Below are 18,671 nucleotides of genomic sequence, written 5' to 3'. Positions count from 1 at the left end.
AATTGCCTTGTGTAACCAGCAATGTTGCACATCACATCTCGACTACAGGACCACCTGTATTCTCGAAACCCCTCCGACTCGCTCCCGAAAAGCTTAGGTTAGCCAAAAACGAATTCGACCATATGATAGACTTAGGGATAATTCGACCATCAAATAGTCCATGGTCATCCCCATTACACATGGTCCCTAAAAAGGACAGCAATGATTGGCGGCCAACTGGTGATTATCGGCGTCTGAATGCTAAAACCATTCCCGATCGTTACCCGCTGCCTCATATTCACGATTTGACAGCTACCTTGAAAGGTACAACTGTCTTTTCGAAAATCGACCTAGTTAAGGCTTATAACCAAATACCGATGGAAACCGACGACATTCCTAAAACCGCCATCATCACTCCCTTCGGCCTTTACGAATTCTTGCGAATGCCTTTTGGTTTAAGAAATGCGGCTCAAACTTTCCAAAGGTTTATCGACGACGTCTTCCGAGGTCTCAACTTCGTACATGCGTATGTTGATGACTGTCTAATAGCAAGTCCGGACAGAGAATCGCATCTCAAGCATTTGGACATTGTTTTCGGTCGACTCCAAAAGCATGGCATTACTGTAAACATTCAGAAATGCCAAATCGGAACCAACTCCTTAGACTTCTTAGGACACACTATTGATGCTCAAGGCATCCGACCTCTTAGAAGCAAAGTGGCGGCCATTCTGGATTACCCAGAACCGACCACGATCAAGCAGTTGCGAACGTTTAACGGCCTCGTAAGTTTCTATAGACGGTTCATACCTAAATGCGCATCTCTTATGAAACCGTTAACCGACAAACTCCGTGGAAATGCAAAATCAATTAGTTTAGACGACACAGCCCGTAAAGCATTCTCCACAGTTAAGGAACACATCGCTAAGGCAACCCTGCTTGCTCATCAGGACACTCAAGCGCCCATTAGTATCGCCGCAGACGCATCCGACTCAGCAATCGGAGGAGTCTTAGAACGATGGGTTGACAACTCTTGGCAACCTTTAGGATTTTTCTTGAGACTGTTGCCAGACGCGGAGTCTAGGTACAGCACGTCCGGTAGGGAACTCCCAGCTATGTATTGTGCTGTACAGCATTTTCAACATTCCATCGAAGGAAGAGAATTCACACTTTTTACCGATCACAAACCTCTTACCTTCTCTTTAAGTTCATCTTCAGACAAGTACTCACCGCGAGAGTCTCGACAACTCGACTATATTTCACAGTTTACTTCAGACATACAACACATTTCTGGAGCAAACAATGTAGTCGCAGACGCCTTGTCTCGAATAAGTTCCCTGAACAGTTTCCAAGGAATCGACCTTCTTAAACTCGCTCAGCTTCAAAAAGAAGACATTGATCTTCAGCATGAGTTATCCTCGACAACTCTTAAACTAAGTATTAGGCAGATGGGAACAGGTAAGGAAACCATACCTTGCGGCACATCTACAGGTAGGGATCGTCCGATAGTACCAAAACATTATCGACGCAACGCCTTCAATACGTTGCACACTCTTTCTCACCCGGGTGCTCGTGCAACAGTCAAACGTATAGCCGAACGGTTTTGCTGGCCTGGCATGAATAAAGACGTGAGGGAGTGGGCACGCTCCTGTGTAAGCTGTCAGAAATCTAAGGTCATAAGACACAACAAATGTTATTTAGGCTCTTTCAAAACCCCTGGCGCAGCGTACTTAGAAGGAAACCCTAGCTACGTCGAATTTCCTTCAATACAATCGTACGACACGGCTCCTACACTCGTAGTACCCTACACGACAGCCGACACACAACGTCAACGTCGATAGATAAACCTAAAACAACGCGTTCTGGAAGAAGAGTAAGATTTCCAGAACATCTAACGACTATTGCACGTAAGACACAAGCTTTATCTCGAATTCCCTTTCCATTGTTCATTATAAAAAATAATTTTTTATTATGCTCATTTTTTATTTATTTAAAAAAAACATATTTGTTTTTTTTGAGCGTATTTATATTCTTTTATATATAAAAAAACCGAAAAAAACCTTTTTTTCCCGATTGCTTTTACGCTGTTGCAAGTGTATCAGTTTATTTATTTATTATTTCTCCCGCTCATCTTCTGTCCTTACGCAAGTACGAGTGTATTTTCGACATGCACTCACACGTTCTATTTTTCTCTTTTCCAGGACGGCTGGAAAAGAACGACGAAGTCTCCCAAGGAAACGAAATTTTCATTGTATTTTATTTCTTTATCGTTATGTTGTACCTCATGGTCCCTTAGTTTAAGAAAAGACGACCAGACACTGCTAAACGAAGCAAGCTATCAGAAGAGTGTTTACCAACGACAAACTCGTTGGGTTTAAACTTGTGGCTGGTCACGTCTTAGGGGCATCACTACCTCACTAGGGGGGGAGTGATCTGTAGCTGTAAATAATTCCCCAAAATCAATAGCTTTCTAAGTGTTCGACATTGAATGCTGACCACGTTGTTTAAGTGGACTTGTTTAACTGAAGGCTTTCGGTCATGCATCCGTACCAGATCACGTTGCAACACGGCGTAGGACACAGCTCCTAAGTTTAAATAGTCAACTAAGAACTACGCCTCTCGATATATTTGTAACGTATCAAATATATCTTTCCTACCTCTTCTCGTCTGACTTCTGATTTCTATTTGGCCAAAAGAGTTTCGATTACAGAAGGTGCTACTGATAGCTTATTGTAAAACTAGAATATCAGTAGTATCCGCAAGATAGACAATTTATTGTCTTACGTCCTGAAATGGTGTATGGCTGTGACAGTAGAACACTCAAAATCAAGTATCGGAATTAGTTGGTGGCTAAAGAAGGAAGGACAGAACCATGAAATAGCTTATTATCAACTTTCAAACCCCAAATGGAATCCCTAAATTCATATACATGTAACATCACCGAAATTATTTAATATTCATTGTGTTTTTCATCATGTATGAGGCAGGATCTCATTTTCCAAACAAATAAAGTGAAATTTGAGGGAATATATTCAAACACTCTTTCGGTTAATGATATTGTGTTATTTATTCCACAAACAAAACTGCGTTACACGGACCATTGGACACCGAAAGTCTTACTTTGTTAAACATTTAAAAAACTTATTAGTTAACATGAACCGCATGAACTATCATAGTAATAGTCCTCATTTGATCAAGAAAACGAAAGAAACAGACGTCACGTTGAAATCAGGCAAGATAAATGGGTTCAGCTCGCGATTTTATCATGATATTCCACGAACCTCGATATATGGGAGTCAGGATCTATACTTCCTACATTATAATTCAAAAGACGTTGAAGTTATTAAGAATGTAAGAGAAGGGATAATTCAAGTATTTGAGACTCTTAGAAGGGGTTACAAAAATGAGCGGTAAATATATGAAAATAATGTTGTATACCCCAAGCTTTTCAATAGGCAATCGTATGTCAATAAATACACCAGATTTACCCAGCAAAAAGTCTAAAGCTCAAAACATCTCACGAAAGAATTCTTCTGGCTATTATACAAATCAAAGAAGCAAGACCAGGGCGTGTGATAGATTTTTACCAGTGGAAGAGAAGTCGGTCCGTTCTAATTCTACAATAACATCTTACTTAAAAACAGTTTAGTTACTTTCAGTGTTATTGTGTTGAATGAATTATATTACTTCCCTGGACGCTTTTTAAAAAATTTTCACGCGTACTTGATCAAGCCAGAATTTAGAAGTTTTTTGTTAACGTTAGCGTAATACCAAATCAATTATATGTTGGTCGTTCTGAATAATGCTTCGTAAGCCATGAAATAGTACATCTGTCAAGGCTTGGCTGAAAATTTACCTTATTTTGCAGCTTAAAGAAATTGGGGTGGCATTTAGTGCTCAGTATGAATAAAAACAATAGCTTAAATATCATAGCAACTATTTTCGTAGATAAGTAGTGACATTTCATGGAAGTAACCATGTTCATGAACATTAAAAACCATTGGTTATTTGTGTATGATATATTTCGAGATTAGATAACACAAAATGCATAGGTCAAAGCAGTCAGTATCAGGTATTTACTTTACGATCCTAGATTACTAACACTTGACAGAGGACAATAAACACTGGTAAAATTTGTTTACAACCTGTCTCCATCTGAGGCCTCTCCTATTTCCCGGTTCTCCAAGGTGAAACCAATAATAACACCTTATACCCTAAATGCTTTTGGATAAGATAATGTGATATTTGAGGGTCCAGATATGTACATTAGAAAATAGTTAAGTTTCAGTCACTCGAGTATTGACATAAGTCGACTCGGCACTGATAAGTATATTGAGCCAGCTGCCCTCTAGTTTTCCCTGAAGTAATTAGTGTCGTTATGATTTACCATTTTTTAACTGGAAGATTTCGAGATCTATTGGTTCTTCACTCGAAGAAACAAAGGAACGGCCATCTTTCGTTTGATAATAATGATTCTTAAGCTTTTTGAATCGAGTCTTAGAATTGAAAATCACACTATGATCTGAAATATTGCTTAAACTAACAGAAAGTCAATTAGACACCGTTCTTTTTCTAGTAGAATCTGGGAATAAGGTCCAACTCCGTTAAATACAAGTAGTCACAATTTTGGTCCATCAGCTTAATACTATGTACATATCATATACAAATAATATTGGCAATTCCTCGGTGAATAGCTAATACATTTACTATACAGCTAGATATTTCATGTTGTGTTCATATGAGTTATAAAAACTGAATACAATTTCACATTTTACACTTCAAATTCGAGTTCTTGCCTGTGTCTTGCCGATGTTTTAAATTTATTGGGATTAGTAGTATTTCGTTAGACTGTTTCAACTTCATATCTGGTCTCGCTGCATAAAATGGTTTAAACAAATTGAGGAGATTGCTTATCAATGTTTCATAGCCGTACGTGGAAGATTATTTAGAATTTTTTGGCGCTTGATGTTTATCTTGTAACATCGGGGAAAATAGATTTTCAACTCATTTCATAGTATCTGTTGGTAGAAAAGTCTACAGTCTATTAAGGAATCATGAATAGTCTAAAGAACGTACTCTACTATGGCTCAGCAAACTAAATAGATTACTAGCCGATCATTTTACTTGACATCATTTTGAACATTTGAAAGTGTATGATTCAATAAATCGGTTTGTGCTCTAAATAGGACTATCGGAGACCTCATACTACAGATTCAGACATAAGCTGCTAAGTGCGATCTCGATGAGAGGTTGCTTGTCCAACTTCGTAACCGCCTGATTGTTGGTATAAATGATCCTAAACTAGAAAAGGACTCTTCAGATAGTTATAGACTTTTGCTTTACTCATGTAGATGTCGATAATGATCCTCATGATGCTGTGACGAAACAATTCTATGTCTTATTATCGAATGTGATTAAACGTATTATTCCCCAGAAACCTTAGACCTCTTCTAACAAAAACTGTTCCAATCAATCAGACAAGTGAGTAATTAGAAAAGCACATTTTATTCAACTTTGGGCATTAAATTCTGTCTTTCATGTGGTGGTTTATGTTAGTTTCATTGTGCACGTCATCGTAAATGTTGAACGTTTGGACATATACAAGGAGTTTGTAGAAGTTTCAAGTCATCTACCACTAAAACACTGAATGATTATGAATCAAAATCAACTGATTTGGACAGAAGAATGGACTCGATGTCGCTTAATACTTCCTGCATCAGTAATTTACACTGCGCACCGAAACTAACTACAAACAGGCTAGTCTAGTCCATTTTTTGTTGATACTGATAGCATAGATTTAATTATTTTCAAGAGAACTTCATTGTTTCTTCATGGCGATGTCCATGTGAAACCTACAAGTAGTGGGGTCACTGAGGCTACTGGAAATCGGTTACCTGTTATCGGTACAGTCAACATTACATTGAGGAACGAAGAGGGTAGTTGTGCTAAGGTTAAGGGGTCTTAGATCGCTGAACGTACGCAATCCATTATATCCCAATTCTTCTGAAAGTATGTTAATCAAAGACCTAGTCTTACAATCCTTAAAGGCTGTGGAAGGTATGAAAATTCACCCAGAACACTTAGAAATGAATGAAGAGCTCATCTTCTCGAAGCGCAGACTCATTTCATATAATTTAAGCGAGGCTATGAAGAGTGAGCTAGGTAAATTGTTTGGAAAAGGGATAAACAATCCAAGCTAAGCCATCAAATTGAGCTGGTCTCACTGTGACTTTATCAAAGCCAAATAGTTGTTGTAGTTATGTTATTACGCCTGTTACTCCCAATGGAGCATAGGCCGCCGACCAGCATTCTCCAATCCACTTTGTCCTCGGCCTTCTTTTTTAATTCTATCCAGTTGTCCTTCATTCTTCTCATGTATGTCTCCATTTCACGGCGTAATGTGTTCTTTGGTCTTCCTCTTCTCCTTTGACCTTCACGATTCCATGTGTGGGCTCGCCTTGTGACGCAATTGGGTGCTTTCCTCAATGTGTGTCCTATCCACTTCCAGCGCCTCTTCCTGATTTCTTCCTCCACTGGAATCTGGTTTGTCCTCTCCCACAGTAGCCTGTTGCTGATAGTGTCTGGCCAATGGATCCGAAGTATTTTGCGTAGACAACTATTAATCAACACCTGTATCTTCTGGGTGATGGCCATCGTAGTTCTCCACGTCTCCATCCCATACAGTAGAACTGTCTTGACATTTGTATTGAAAATTCTGATGCTGGTGTCGGTTGACAATTGTTTTGAGTCCCAGATGTTCTTCAGTTGTAAATATGCTGCTCTTGTTTTGCCGACCCGCGTCTTCACACCTGCATCAGATCCACCGTGTTCATCGATGATGCTGCCCAGATATGTAAAGGTTTTCACATCATCCAAAGCTTCTCCGTCAAGTGTAATTCGATTGTTGCATGCTGTATTGTATCGGAAAATCTTGCTTTTACCTTTGTGTATATTGAGAACTACTGCTGCTGAGGCTGCTGCTACACCGGTCGTTTTCTCCTGCATTTGTTGTTGCGTGTGTGATAGGAGAGCCAGATCATTTGCGAAGTTTGAATCATCCAGCAGCATCACAGTTGTCCATTGTATCTCGTGCTCTCCTCCAGATGTTGATGTCTTCATGATCCAGTCGATCACCAGGGGAAAGAGAAAGGGTGAGAGTAAGCAACCTGCCTGACACCAGTCTTTACTTCAAACGAGTCACTGAGTTGACCTCCATGCATGATTTGGCAATTTAATCCATCATAGGAGTTCCGTATGATATTGACTATCTTCTCAGGCACGCCATAGTGTCGAAGAAGCCTCCATAGTGTTGTCCTGTCCACGCTATCAAATGCTTTCTCGTAGTCAATAAAGTTGATGTAGAGTGACGAGTTCCATTCAATTGATTGTTCCACAATGATCTGTAGAGTTGCGGTTTAGTCAGCACACGATCGATCCTTACATAATCCAGCCTGTTGATCTCGAAGTTGGGCGTATACGGAGTCCTTCATTCTGTTTAACAATACCCTGTTGAAGACTTTTCCTAGCATTGAGAGAAGAGTGATGCCCCTGTGGTTATTGCACTTTCTGAGACCGCCTTTCTTTGGTGTCATGACTAGGTATCCTTCTTTCCAGTCTGCTGGTACTTGTTCTTCATCCCAAATCTTACTGAAGTGAATGTGGAGCATCTTTGCAGTTGCTGCTGCATCTGATCTCAGTGCCTCTGCTGAAATGTTGCCTGGTCCTGTTGCTTTGCCGCTCTTGATTTGTCTGATGGCCATTCTGATCTCTTCAAGTGTTGGTGGGCCAACATCAATTGGGAGATCCGTGGGTGCTACCTCGATGTTGGGTGGGTTCAGTGGAGCTGGTCGATTCAAGAGTTCTTCGAAGTGTTCTATCCACCTGTTCCGTTGTTCTCCAATGTTGGTGATTGCCTTGTCTTCCCTGCTTTTCACAGGTCGTTCTGGTTTACGGTAATTTCCAGCGAGTTTCTTTGTTGTATCATACAGTTATCTCATGTTTCCCTCTCTTGCAGCCTTTTCCGCTGTCATTGCTAGATCTTCCACATATTTAAGTTTGTCGGTTCTCATGCTCCTCTTCACTTGCTTGCTTACTTCTGTGTATTCGGCTTGTGCTTTGGTTTTTCTGCTCTTGTTCGGCTGGTATTGAGTGCTGCCTTCTTGTTCCTCCTTTTTTCAATCTTATCCAGTGTACCAACAGTGGTCCATTCATTGTGATGGTGCTTCTTGTGGCCCAGAACCTCCTGACATGTTGAAGTGATTGCCTCTTTTATCCCTTTCCAGTTTCACTTCATACTAGTTCCCTTTCCATTGAGTAAATCATGAAACGCCTGGAACTTATTGTTGAGGGCTATCTTGAATTCGTTGAGTCTGTCAGTATGTCGATGAAAAGCCATATTAAACTTTTATGATGTTTTCCATGCTGTTCTCCAGTACTTCTTGAGTTTCAATTTCATCTTGGCGACTAGCGAATGTTGATCTAAGGCTATATCAGCTCCTCTTCTGGTCCTCACGCCCTCCTGAACTTTGTATTGATGCGGATATGGTCGATTTGGTTCTGCGTAGTGTGGTCCGGTAAAGTCCATGTGGTTTTGTGAATGCATTTGTGTGGGAATATAGTGCCGCATATGACCAGTTTATTGAAGGCACATAGGTTTGCAAGTCTCTCACCATTTTCGTTCCTTTCTCCCAGTCCATGTCGTCCCATGACGTCTTCGTATCCAGTGTTGTCCATTCCAACCTTGGCATTTAAATCTCCCATCAGAATGGTCAGGTCCTTTGTTGGGCACTTCTGGACGATTGACTGCAGCCTATTGTAGAATTGATCTTTAACGTCTTCATTGTAGTCGTTGGTAGGCGCTTAGCATTGGATGAACTTCATTGTAATACCCTCTCTCTTTGTTTTGAAGGAAGCTTTGATGATCCTTGGTCCATGAGATTCCCATCCTATAAGTGCATTTTTTGCTTGTTTGGACAGCATCAATGCAACTCCTTGTGTATGTGGGGCATTTTCTTCTTCACGGTCGGAGTATAACAGAAGCTCTCCTGAAGACAGTCGTTGTTGTCCAACCTGCGTCCAATGTGTTTCACTGATCCCAAGAACCTCCAGGTTGTATTTCTTCATTTCTGCAGCAATTTGGAAGACTCTCCCGGTTTCCCACATTGTCCGGACATTCCATGTACCTATAAAAACTGTTACTCTGGTTGTTAGAAGGGATATCGGCCTCGTGACTTCCGAAGGAACTCAACTTTCATCATGAGGCGTCATAATTCTTCCTTCAACTCCCAGGACAGAGTTTAAATGGTTTGAATTATTTTTCTGGTTAGCGTTTCTTAGCGGGTTAGTTTTCTACGGGATGGGGTCGCTAACCCCATGCCCAACCCTCCTTCTTTACCCGGGATTGGGACCGGCAGTAACTCTAAAAGAGCTGCAGGCGGAGTTATAGCCAAATAGAAATCACCTTAAATTAGTGATTACCATCTGACACTGAATACTCGGCTACTGAAACAGTTTTACATCTGAAGAAAGTTAAGATATTCTACATAAGTTAGGAGGATCAAGATATTTTCTAAAAATTGACCTGAAATATGCGTACTTGCAAATTCCATTGGACGGAATCTCTCATGAACTAACCACTATCAATGCAACATTCTGACTGTTTTGACACAAATTCCTACGGTTTGGATTAAATGTTTCGCCTGCAATATTCCAGAAGGTTATGAAAAGTATTGAAAAGTATCAAGATGATATTGTAGCTTATGCTCAAAATGTTGGGTTGTATAATGAACGTCTTTTAAAGCTATTTAGATGCTTTTGTGGCACGAAAATTCACGTAAACTCATTCAAGTGTCAGTTTCAACTTAATCCAACCAAGTACCTAAACTGTGATTTAGATGCTAGGTGTTTCGAACCTTGTTATATCCCCTGGTGAATTACGAATGGCAACTTTTAGGTCTATTTATGGATCATTGTAATATGCCTACTTCCTATTGTACAATTATTACGTAACTGAACTATTCATATTCGTATTTCTCTTATCATTAGCTTTATTTTGACCTTTGACTTGTTATCATACGATTCTTGAGTTATAATCAGTTTATTGATTACTTTGGTTTGTATAAAAACCCAATGTGTTTGTAAATAATGATTCATATTGCCGAGGCTGTTGTTTGTGTTCTGCACTCAACTGGCTGGGCTAGGCAGATAGGAAGGACCGAATAGCACCCAAGACTGCTCGTACGATTTCAAGTATCATCATTGCGCCGATCAGTAAAATCCACTCCTCTCTAATTGCACGTTCATATATATTACGAGTTCATACGTTATAACAAACCTGATATGAGTCACCTAGCTCAATCGATTCAAGCACCGTCACCCAAAAAGATCTCGGTACTCAGATCATAGATTGGAGCTCTTCAGTTTTATCCAGGATTTATTCCTGACTTCACACAAGTATTATCTTCACCTTTCGACTTCGCTTCTAGTAAAGGGTTTATATGGGAATAGAAACAAGAGGACATACTGAGAAACATCTTACAATTCTCAAATAGTGAGATTTTTCTTAAGCCGCTTTTGCCAACCGATAGATCTATCCTCACTACATATTGATCTCCATTGGGGTCAGGTGCGGTTCTAGAGCAGAATGGAGAACCTGTAATTTGTATCTAAGCAAGGTAGAACAAGGGTATTCTCAGACCCTAAGGGAGGCTTAAGCTCTGATATGGTCAGCAAAACGAGTGCACAAGTACTTGCTTTTTGTGTTTTATTTATTTATTTGTTTAAACACTTATATATGTGCCACACAAATCATTTGATTTGTGTGAGGGCTGGGATACCTTCCAGAAGCCCAAAAGGAAGCAGGCTTTGTGTACTAATCAATATTGTAACTGATCACTAAGCGTTAAGGTTTATTTATCACTGAACTAATTTATTTCGTCGATTATCTGCTGTCATGGTCTAGAGATAGAATTTCGAATTGAGTGTTCATGTTTCCAGCATTAAGTGGCCTGAAACAAACCATATACAGATTTTCTATCATGCTATTCATATTTTGAAAGGCTACCTAACAAAAGTGATTGTATGTTGGTTCGACTATTGGCTGTTGATATAGCAAAACTTACAAAGGATATTCGTAAATAATTTGGGACTTTCATAAGTATAGTGAAGAGAGGTTGGGATGTTCAGTTCAAGCGCACGTTTACTAAGTTTTTAAAAAAGAGAGGAGACATATTACTACATTCTGAAAATGTTTTGTGCTTTAATGATAGAATAATAATTCCCCCCCCCACACACACACAGACCTACAGTATTAGACGGCCTTCATCCTCCCGATCTGCTTGTTTACATAAACTTTCGTATAACAAACCTACTTGGAGTCATTGGCCTGCATATTGTGAATCGTGAAGTGTTCATGCGGATTACTGTGGTCCATTTTTAAACTTAGTTATTCTTGATTCATATTCCAAATAGTCAGAAGTAGTACTCGTGAACAGCTCTAGTGGACACTTCACTGAAAAAGCGATGAGGAGGATATTTAGTCGTGAAGGAATATCCAATGTATCGGTAACTGATAATGGGATCCATTTCATGGAAAAAGAGTTTAACAGTTAAATTACTGATATTGGATGCCGTCATCTATTTACACCTCTAAGACATCATCAGTCTGATGGTTTAGCGGGAAATGTCATTCGAACTTAAAAAGGTGCTGTCACATCATTGAGCTCATGTAATCTTAAAGAGCTAGAAAGATGCTTTGATAATTGTTGTTTCAATACCGTAATGCAGAACGTCATCAGAAGTGTAGTTTTGTCGAGGAAATGATTACCAACTATTTAGGGGGTATTATAATTCAGAGAATATGTAGTCGGGTAGCAAAGATTCTTGATTTAAGTGACCATTCAGTTCACAATATATATATATATTGAATTTCAGACAGATGATGGAAATGAAAATCAGAATGCTGAACAACTGAGATCTAAAAGAATCGCAAATGAACCCAGACTACATTATAGACAAATAGACAGGCAATCAACGTGCGGTGGGTATGGTGAATAACCAATGCATTTATTGTACAGCTAAATATTTTATGTTTCATTTAAACCTATAATTACAATACAATACAATTTCATACTACTTACTGCGAATTTGAATTCTTGATTGCGCCTTGTTGGTGTTCTAGACTTATTGAGATTAGTTCTGTTTCGCTATATTGTATGTACAGCCGGACAGACACATGATTGACCTAAGACGTACAACAGATTACTGGGGATTGAATTCCTATTTAAGCTTTGGCGGTTGTGGTATTTGCACTAACTAATGAAATCCTTGTACTTGAGTTAGCTCTGATCTCGAATTCCAAATATAATACTTTCATTTGTGCTCATTTAGTTCTACCTTCCTCAAATTGGACCACTTTGAGAGTTTTCAGCACATTGGTTCAAATACTTCTAATTATCATATCAATCTACGACAATTTTTATCTCTAGTGATCCACGTACTCATATATGTTAACATAAAGTATTTAAATGTTAACACTCTGGCTTCAAGGTGAACACTAAAACATTAATTTTATAAACGAAGATCCTGCACTAATGTACTTACTTACGCCTGTTACCCCTCGTCGAGGAGCATAGGCCGCTCACCAGCATTCTTTATCCAACTCTGTCCTGAGCCTTCCTTTCCAGTTCCTTCCAGTTGCTATTCATCCTTTTCATATCTGCTTCTATTTCCCGGCGTAATGTGTTCTTTGGCCTTCCTCTTTTCCGCTTCCCTTCCGGATTCCAAGTTAAGGATTGCCTTGTAATGCACATTGGTGATTTCCTTAATGTATGTCCCATCCACTTCAAACGTCTTTTCCTAATTTCCTCTTCAGCCGGAGGCTGGTTTGTCCTCTCCCATAAAACGCTGTTGCTGATAGTATCCGGAAAATGGATATTGAGTATTTTGCGTAGACAACTGTTTATAAATACTTGTACCTTCCTGATGATGGTCGTAGTAGTTCTCCACGTTTCAGCTCCAAACAGTAGGACTGTCTTGACGTTCGTATTGAAGATTCTGACTTTGAAATTAGTTGACAGTTGTTTTGAGCCCCATATGTTCTTCAACTGTAGAAATGCTGCCCTTGCTTTGCCAATCCTCGCCTTTACATCTGCATCCGATCCTCCTTGTTTATCAACGATGCTTCCCAAGTATGTGAATGTTTCTACCTCTTCCAGAGTTTTGCCATCAAGTGTGATTGGGTTGGTGTTCTCCGTGTTGCATTTGAGAATCTTGCTTTTTCCTTTGTGAATGTGGAGGCCTATGGATGCAGAGGCTGCTGCTACATTTGCTGTCTTCATCTGCATTTGTTCGTGTGTATGAGAGAGGAGGGCTAGGTCATCTGCGAAGTCCAAATCATCTAGTTGATTCTGAGAAGTCCATTGTATTCCGTGCTTCCCCTCAGATGTCGAAGTCTTCATAATCCAGTCAATCACCAGAAGGAAGAGGAATGGGGAGAGTATACAGCCTTGTCTGACTCCGGTCCTTACTGGAAATGCATCTGTCAGCTGTCCTCCATGCACCACTTTGCACTGTGGTCCATCGTATGAGTTTTGGATAATGTTGACGATCTTCTGAGGAACTCCATAGTGTCGAAGAAGTTTCCATAATGTCCTCCTATCCATGCTGTCAAACGCCTTTTCATAGTCAATGAAGTTGATGTATAGTGATGAGTTCCACTCAACTGATTGTTCAACGATGATCCGTAGTGTCGCAATCTGGTCTGTGCACGACCGATCCTTCCGGAATCCAGCCTGTTTATCTCGAAGTTGGGCGCCTACTGCGTCTTTCATCCGATTCAGCAGCACTCTATTGAAAACTTTTCCTGGTACTGATAACAAACTGGTGTCTCTGTAGTTCTCACATTTGCTCAGATCTCCTTTCTTTGGTATCTTGATGAGATATCCTTCTTTCCAGTCCGTTGGCACTTGTTCCTCTTCCCAAATCTTCTTGAATAGAAGGTGAAGCATGTTTGCAGTTATTTCAATGTCTGACTTCAGTGCTTCTGCTGTTATATTGTCAAGTCCTGCCACTTTCTCGCTCTTGACTTGTCTGATGGCCATCTTGACTTCTTCGATCGTTGGTGGAGTGACATCTATAGGAAGGTCAGTGTGTGCTGCTTCGATGTTCGGTGGATTCAATGGGGCTGGTCTATTCAGCAGTTCCTCGAAGTATTCTGCCCATCTTTTCCTCTGTTCTTGAGTCTCAGTGATTGTCTTTCCTTCTTTGTCCTTGACTGGTCTCTCTTGTTTACTGTATCTCCCTGCCAATTTCCTCGTTGTATCATATAGTTGTTTCATATTCTCTTCTCTTGCAGCTTTTTCCGCCGTCGTTGCTAGTTCTCCCATGTACCTTTGCTTGTCCACCTTAATGCTTTTTTTCACTTCCTCGTTTGCTTCTGCGTAGTCTGCTTGTGCTTTGACTTTCTCTGCTCGTGTTCGGCTGTTGTTAATTGCTAGTTTCTTGTTCTTCCTTTCTTGAATCTTGTCCAAGGTTCCCATAGAGATCCATTCCTTGTGATGATGCTTCTTAGGACCAAGAACCTCCTGACACGTTGAAGTTAGTGCTTCTTTTATCCCTTTCCAGTTTTCCTCCAAAGTAGTTTATTGTTCTTTCAGTAGATCCTGTAGAGCTTGAAACCTGTTGTTGAGAGTTATCTTGAATTCGTGGAGCTTGTCACTATCTCGAAGTAAGGCTGTATTGAACCTTTGTAGTGCTGTTTGTCCAGTTGTCCAGTGTTTCTTTAGCTTCAGTCTCATCTTGGCCACAACCAGGTGGTGATCTGAAGCTATGTCAGCCCCTCTCCGGGTTCTCACATCTTCCATTGACCTTCGGAATTTTTTGTTGATACAGATGTGATCTATCTGGTTCTCTATGGTGTGATCCGGTGAGATCCATGTAGTTTTGTGTACGCGTTTGTGTGGGAATATTGTGCCGCCTATAACCAATTTGTTGAATGCACATAGGTTTGCAAGTCTCTCGCCATTTTCATTTCTCTCTCCTAGTCCATGTCGTCCAATTATATCTTCATATCCTGTGTTGTCCACTCCAACTTTAGCATTTAGATCTCCCATCAGGATGGTGAGGTCCTTTCGTGAGCACTTCTCTATAATTGATTGCAGCCTTTCATAGAACTGATCTTTATCATCGTCGTTGCTATCATTGGTGGGTGCATAACATTGGATAACGTTCATTGTGATCCCCTCCTTCTTTGTTCTGAATGATGCTTTGATTATCCTGGGTCCATGAGATTCCCATCCCACAAGTGCATTTCGTGCTTCTTTGGACAGCATTAGAGCAACTCCCTGAGTGTGTGGAGCATTTTCCCCTTCGTGACCGGAGTACAGCAACATCTCTCCTGTACCTAGCCTTTGTTGTCCAGTTTGTGTCCAATGGGTTTCGCTGATTCCGAGTACTGCCAAGTTGTATCTCCTCATTTCCATTGCTATTTGGCTGGTCTTCCCTGTCTCCCACATTGTCCGGACGTTCCATGTACCTATAAAGAGTGTTGCTCTGGTTGTTAGAAGGTGCATCGGCCTCGTGACTTCCGAAGAATTTCGACTTTCATCATGAGGAGTCATAATTATTCCTACAACTCCCAGGGCAGAGTTTAAATGGTTTGAATTATTTTTCCTGGTTAGCGTTTTTTTAGCGAGTTAGCTTTTCTACGGGATGGGGTCGCTAACCCCATGCCCAACCCTCCTCCTTTACCCGGGCTTGGGACCGGCAGTAACTCTAGAAGAGCTACAGGCGGAGTTTGCACTAATGTAAAACTTCATTAAATTACCAATATAGTACTATCATATTTAAAATATAAAACGAAATACATACTAGGCATTGGAAATGTTCCAGTCAGTTAATCCTAACCTTTTTTTACCAAAAGCAAGTTATTAGTTTATTTCATCTATATTGGATTTGATAATAAAGTGAATATGTTTCTTTACTATTGGTTCGTCAAGGCCAACTAAAAATAAAATATAAGGTTGAAGTCATTTAAGGAAATACACTGTGTTTATTTCTCAACAATAAACATACAAGCAGTTTCATTTTAAGTTATTCAGGATACAGTCACTAGTTTTCAATGCTCAAGTTTCTAATTTTCACATTGTTATGCAGACTTCAAAGGTTTCCGTATCCCATTTTAGCCAGTTGAGTTCTCCGATTTCTTTTGATATTTAGGTAACTAATCGTGATATTGAGATGGGATCAATACACATTCAGATTGACAACAACTTGAGAGTTCTTCAAAAATAATCTATTGATTGAATCCTGTTCATCACCGACAATGAATACATTTCATATCTGACAATATTTTGTAAGTAGAATATTCTGTTTATGGAGTTAATTTATTCTTCTGAACACACCTATCCATCAAACGCTAATCCAGGTCTCATTTTACGTATTACAACAGACAAAACTATTACTATTTACACCGTGTTCAGTTGCACTCTTTCAGACCATATGGTGTCGTTTACGTTGATAACTAAGTAAGTAAATCATAGTTTTGCCAATGAATAATTCCAGTTATTATTTTAACTGAAAAGATTGAAGGGATTTTTCTTCACCACATGTTTGATACAGTACATAGGCTCATACAGCCCTTTAATAAAATGGTTCGCCCATCTCTAAGATAGAGAGACGAATAGCGAGAAGGATTAGTCATACGTTTTAATTAAGATTAGACGATCAAAACAAGAAATGACGATGAGGTTGAAAAATTAAGAAAAGATGAGGAAATAATTTTATATTATGAAACTTGATTACATTTCAAATTGCTTCAGCTTATTACCAGTTCAATCTATTCGGCATCAACATCATGACTTATTGACAAAATGACAAGTGCTTTATGGTTCATTCATTAAACACAGGTCCTGTCACTTTGATTAACTTCATTAATCCCTGTAGAACTATGATTATAATTCCATAATTCTATTTCTTCAGAATCATTGTTAAGTGAAAAGGTTTGTTGTTCCAGTGATTGTGAATTTTGTTGATGTTCCTGAGGTTGTTGGCAATGTTCTCTTCTTGATAAACGTGTTCTCATTGTTTTATCACTCATCAAACTAACTTTTGTACGAATCATGACTGTTATAGTGATTAGAACGATTACAATGTAATTTCCCAACATATGATAGGCGAATAAATTTGCAGCTGCTGGTATACTCTGTTTAGCTTGCTGATCCCATTCTGGCATCCATGATGTTTTAGGATATAGAATAGCTCCAACCTACAGTAGTAACAACAACAATGATCTACAGAATATATATCTCTTTCCACTTTCGGTAAATTATAACTTAGTTATCTTACGAAAATTTTGAAAAGTCCTATAAGAATAATGTTTAGAAAACGATATTTAACTGAGAGTACTGAAAGGTCTGGGTTATATTCATGGGAGAAGGAGGCAGACTATTTGTACACACTCGTGAGGAGTACCAAAGTAGTCTGAAAAATCACTTTTCTGCCTTTCTAACTTTCTGTGGCTGTTGACCAGCCAGCTCATAATCCCAATTGTTTTCAGACTGAACAGTCTTCATAAAACCTTTCATCCGTAAAGATGTAATTTCACCATCTATTTCCCCCTAATTCAATTAGGAAGTCTCTTCTAATGTTTCGTAAAATCACTAGTCAATCAAAGTAAAATTCTGGCATTCTGTAACATAAGCAATGAAAGCTTGACAAATTAAATCACCATTAATTCCACAGTCGACTTGAAAGTATAACTCGTGATAGATTGGTTTCAATTAGGGTTCCACTGAAAACGTGGGAGGACTATATATCTATTTTGTTGTCGTATGGGACTCCTCAGAAGTGCACCTTTACGATCCAGGACCTTTAGGTCCCTTGGCAAGCTCCTAACAATTCACCCACTGTATTCAATAATCATTACTACACGACCAAAGTACAAAGGCTATCTGATCCTACTAACGACTTCTGTTTTACTTCTAACCCCAAATGAGTTATGTTGTTTGAACATTTATATTTCAATAAATAATAGTTAATCAATAATATCTGAGTACACACACGCACGCACTATCAAAACACATTATTGACTAGCAACCGTGTTCATTTATTCTACATCTTTTATTGTTCTGTTTAAAAGATAAAATCTCTAGAAGATTGGTGAGTATAGAGTTCAAATTAGACTGAATACGAAAAAAACCTGTACACAGTTAAAATTTCGTTGTAAGACATCTACACAAACCAAATAATAGATATAGCTTACGTTTTTCTTCTAACCTCTATAGAAATGTCCTCATTCATGTACAAGTTTGGGTGATTGATTCGCTTAAAAAATTTTGGTTGTAAAATGTTGTATTTATCTATTATTCATGTTACTAATACAAATTGACCAGTCTCTTTTGATATGGGTGTATCCTATCCTTTGATATGAGATGAAACACACATCTTGAATTCCACTATAAGACACTATTCAATTGTACTGAAAAAAAATTATATGACGAAATTCTAATATTTTGACGGACTATCTAATAATGAACCGATTGGCGAACAAACATATACACGTCGAACAACCATGCAGTAAGATGTTGGATCTACAACACTAGATCAAAACGTTTCATAGATATAATTTGCTCACTGATCATAATTCCTTTCATTTAATTAAAAGTGGAAGACTTATAAATAAATAATATATTTTGTAA

At 39.1% G+C, this 18,671-nt stretch overlaps 1 protein-coding gene across 1 annotated transcript in view; it reads right to left on the bottom strand.

Moving 5' to 3' along the window:
• Positions 1-16,870: 16,870 nt before the first annotated feature.
• Positions 16,871-18,671, bottom strand: part of Smp_142490 (epididymal membrane protein E9-related) — a gene marked incomplete at its 3' end in the record, with an annotated part of 9,480 nt that continues 7,679 nt past the window's right edge. The window contains exon 3 of the mRNA XM_018795425.1: positions 16,871-17,239. Within this exon, the coding sequence (XP_018649739.1) occupies positions 16,871-17,239 (369 nt within the window). The remainder of the gene's footprint in view (positions 17,240-18,671) is intronic.

This window comes from Schistosoma mansoni, chromosome 2, assembly GCF_000237925.1.
Source record: "Schistosoma mansoni strain Puerto Rico chromosome 2, complete genome".
NCBI lineage: Eukaryota > Metazoa > Platyhelminthes > Trematoda > Strigeidida > Schistosomatidae > Schistosoma > Schistosoma mansoni.
The sequence above is the reverse complement of the archived record's forward strand: the minus strand, read 5'-3'. Positions and strand labels throughout refer to the sequence as shown.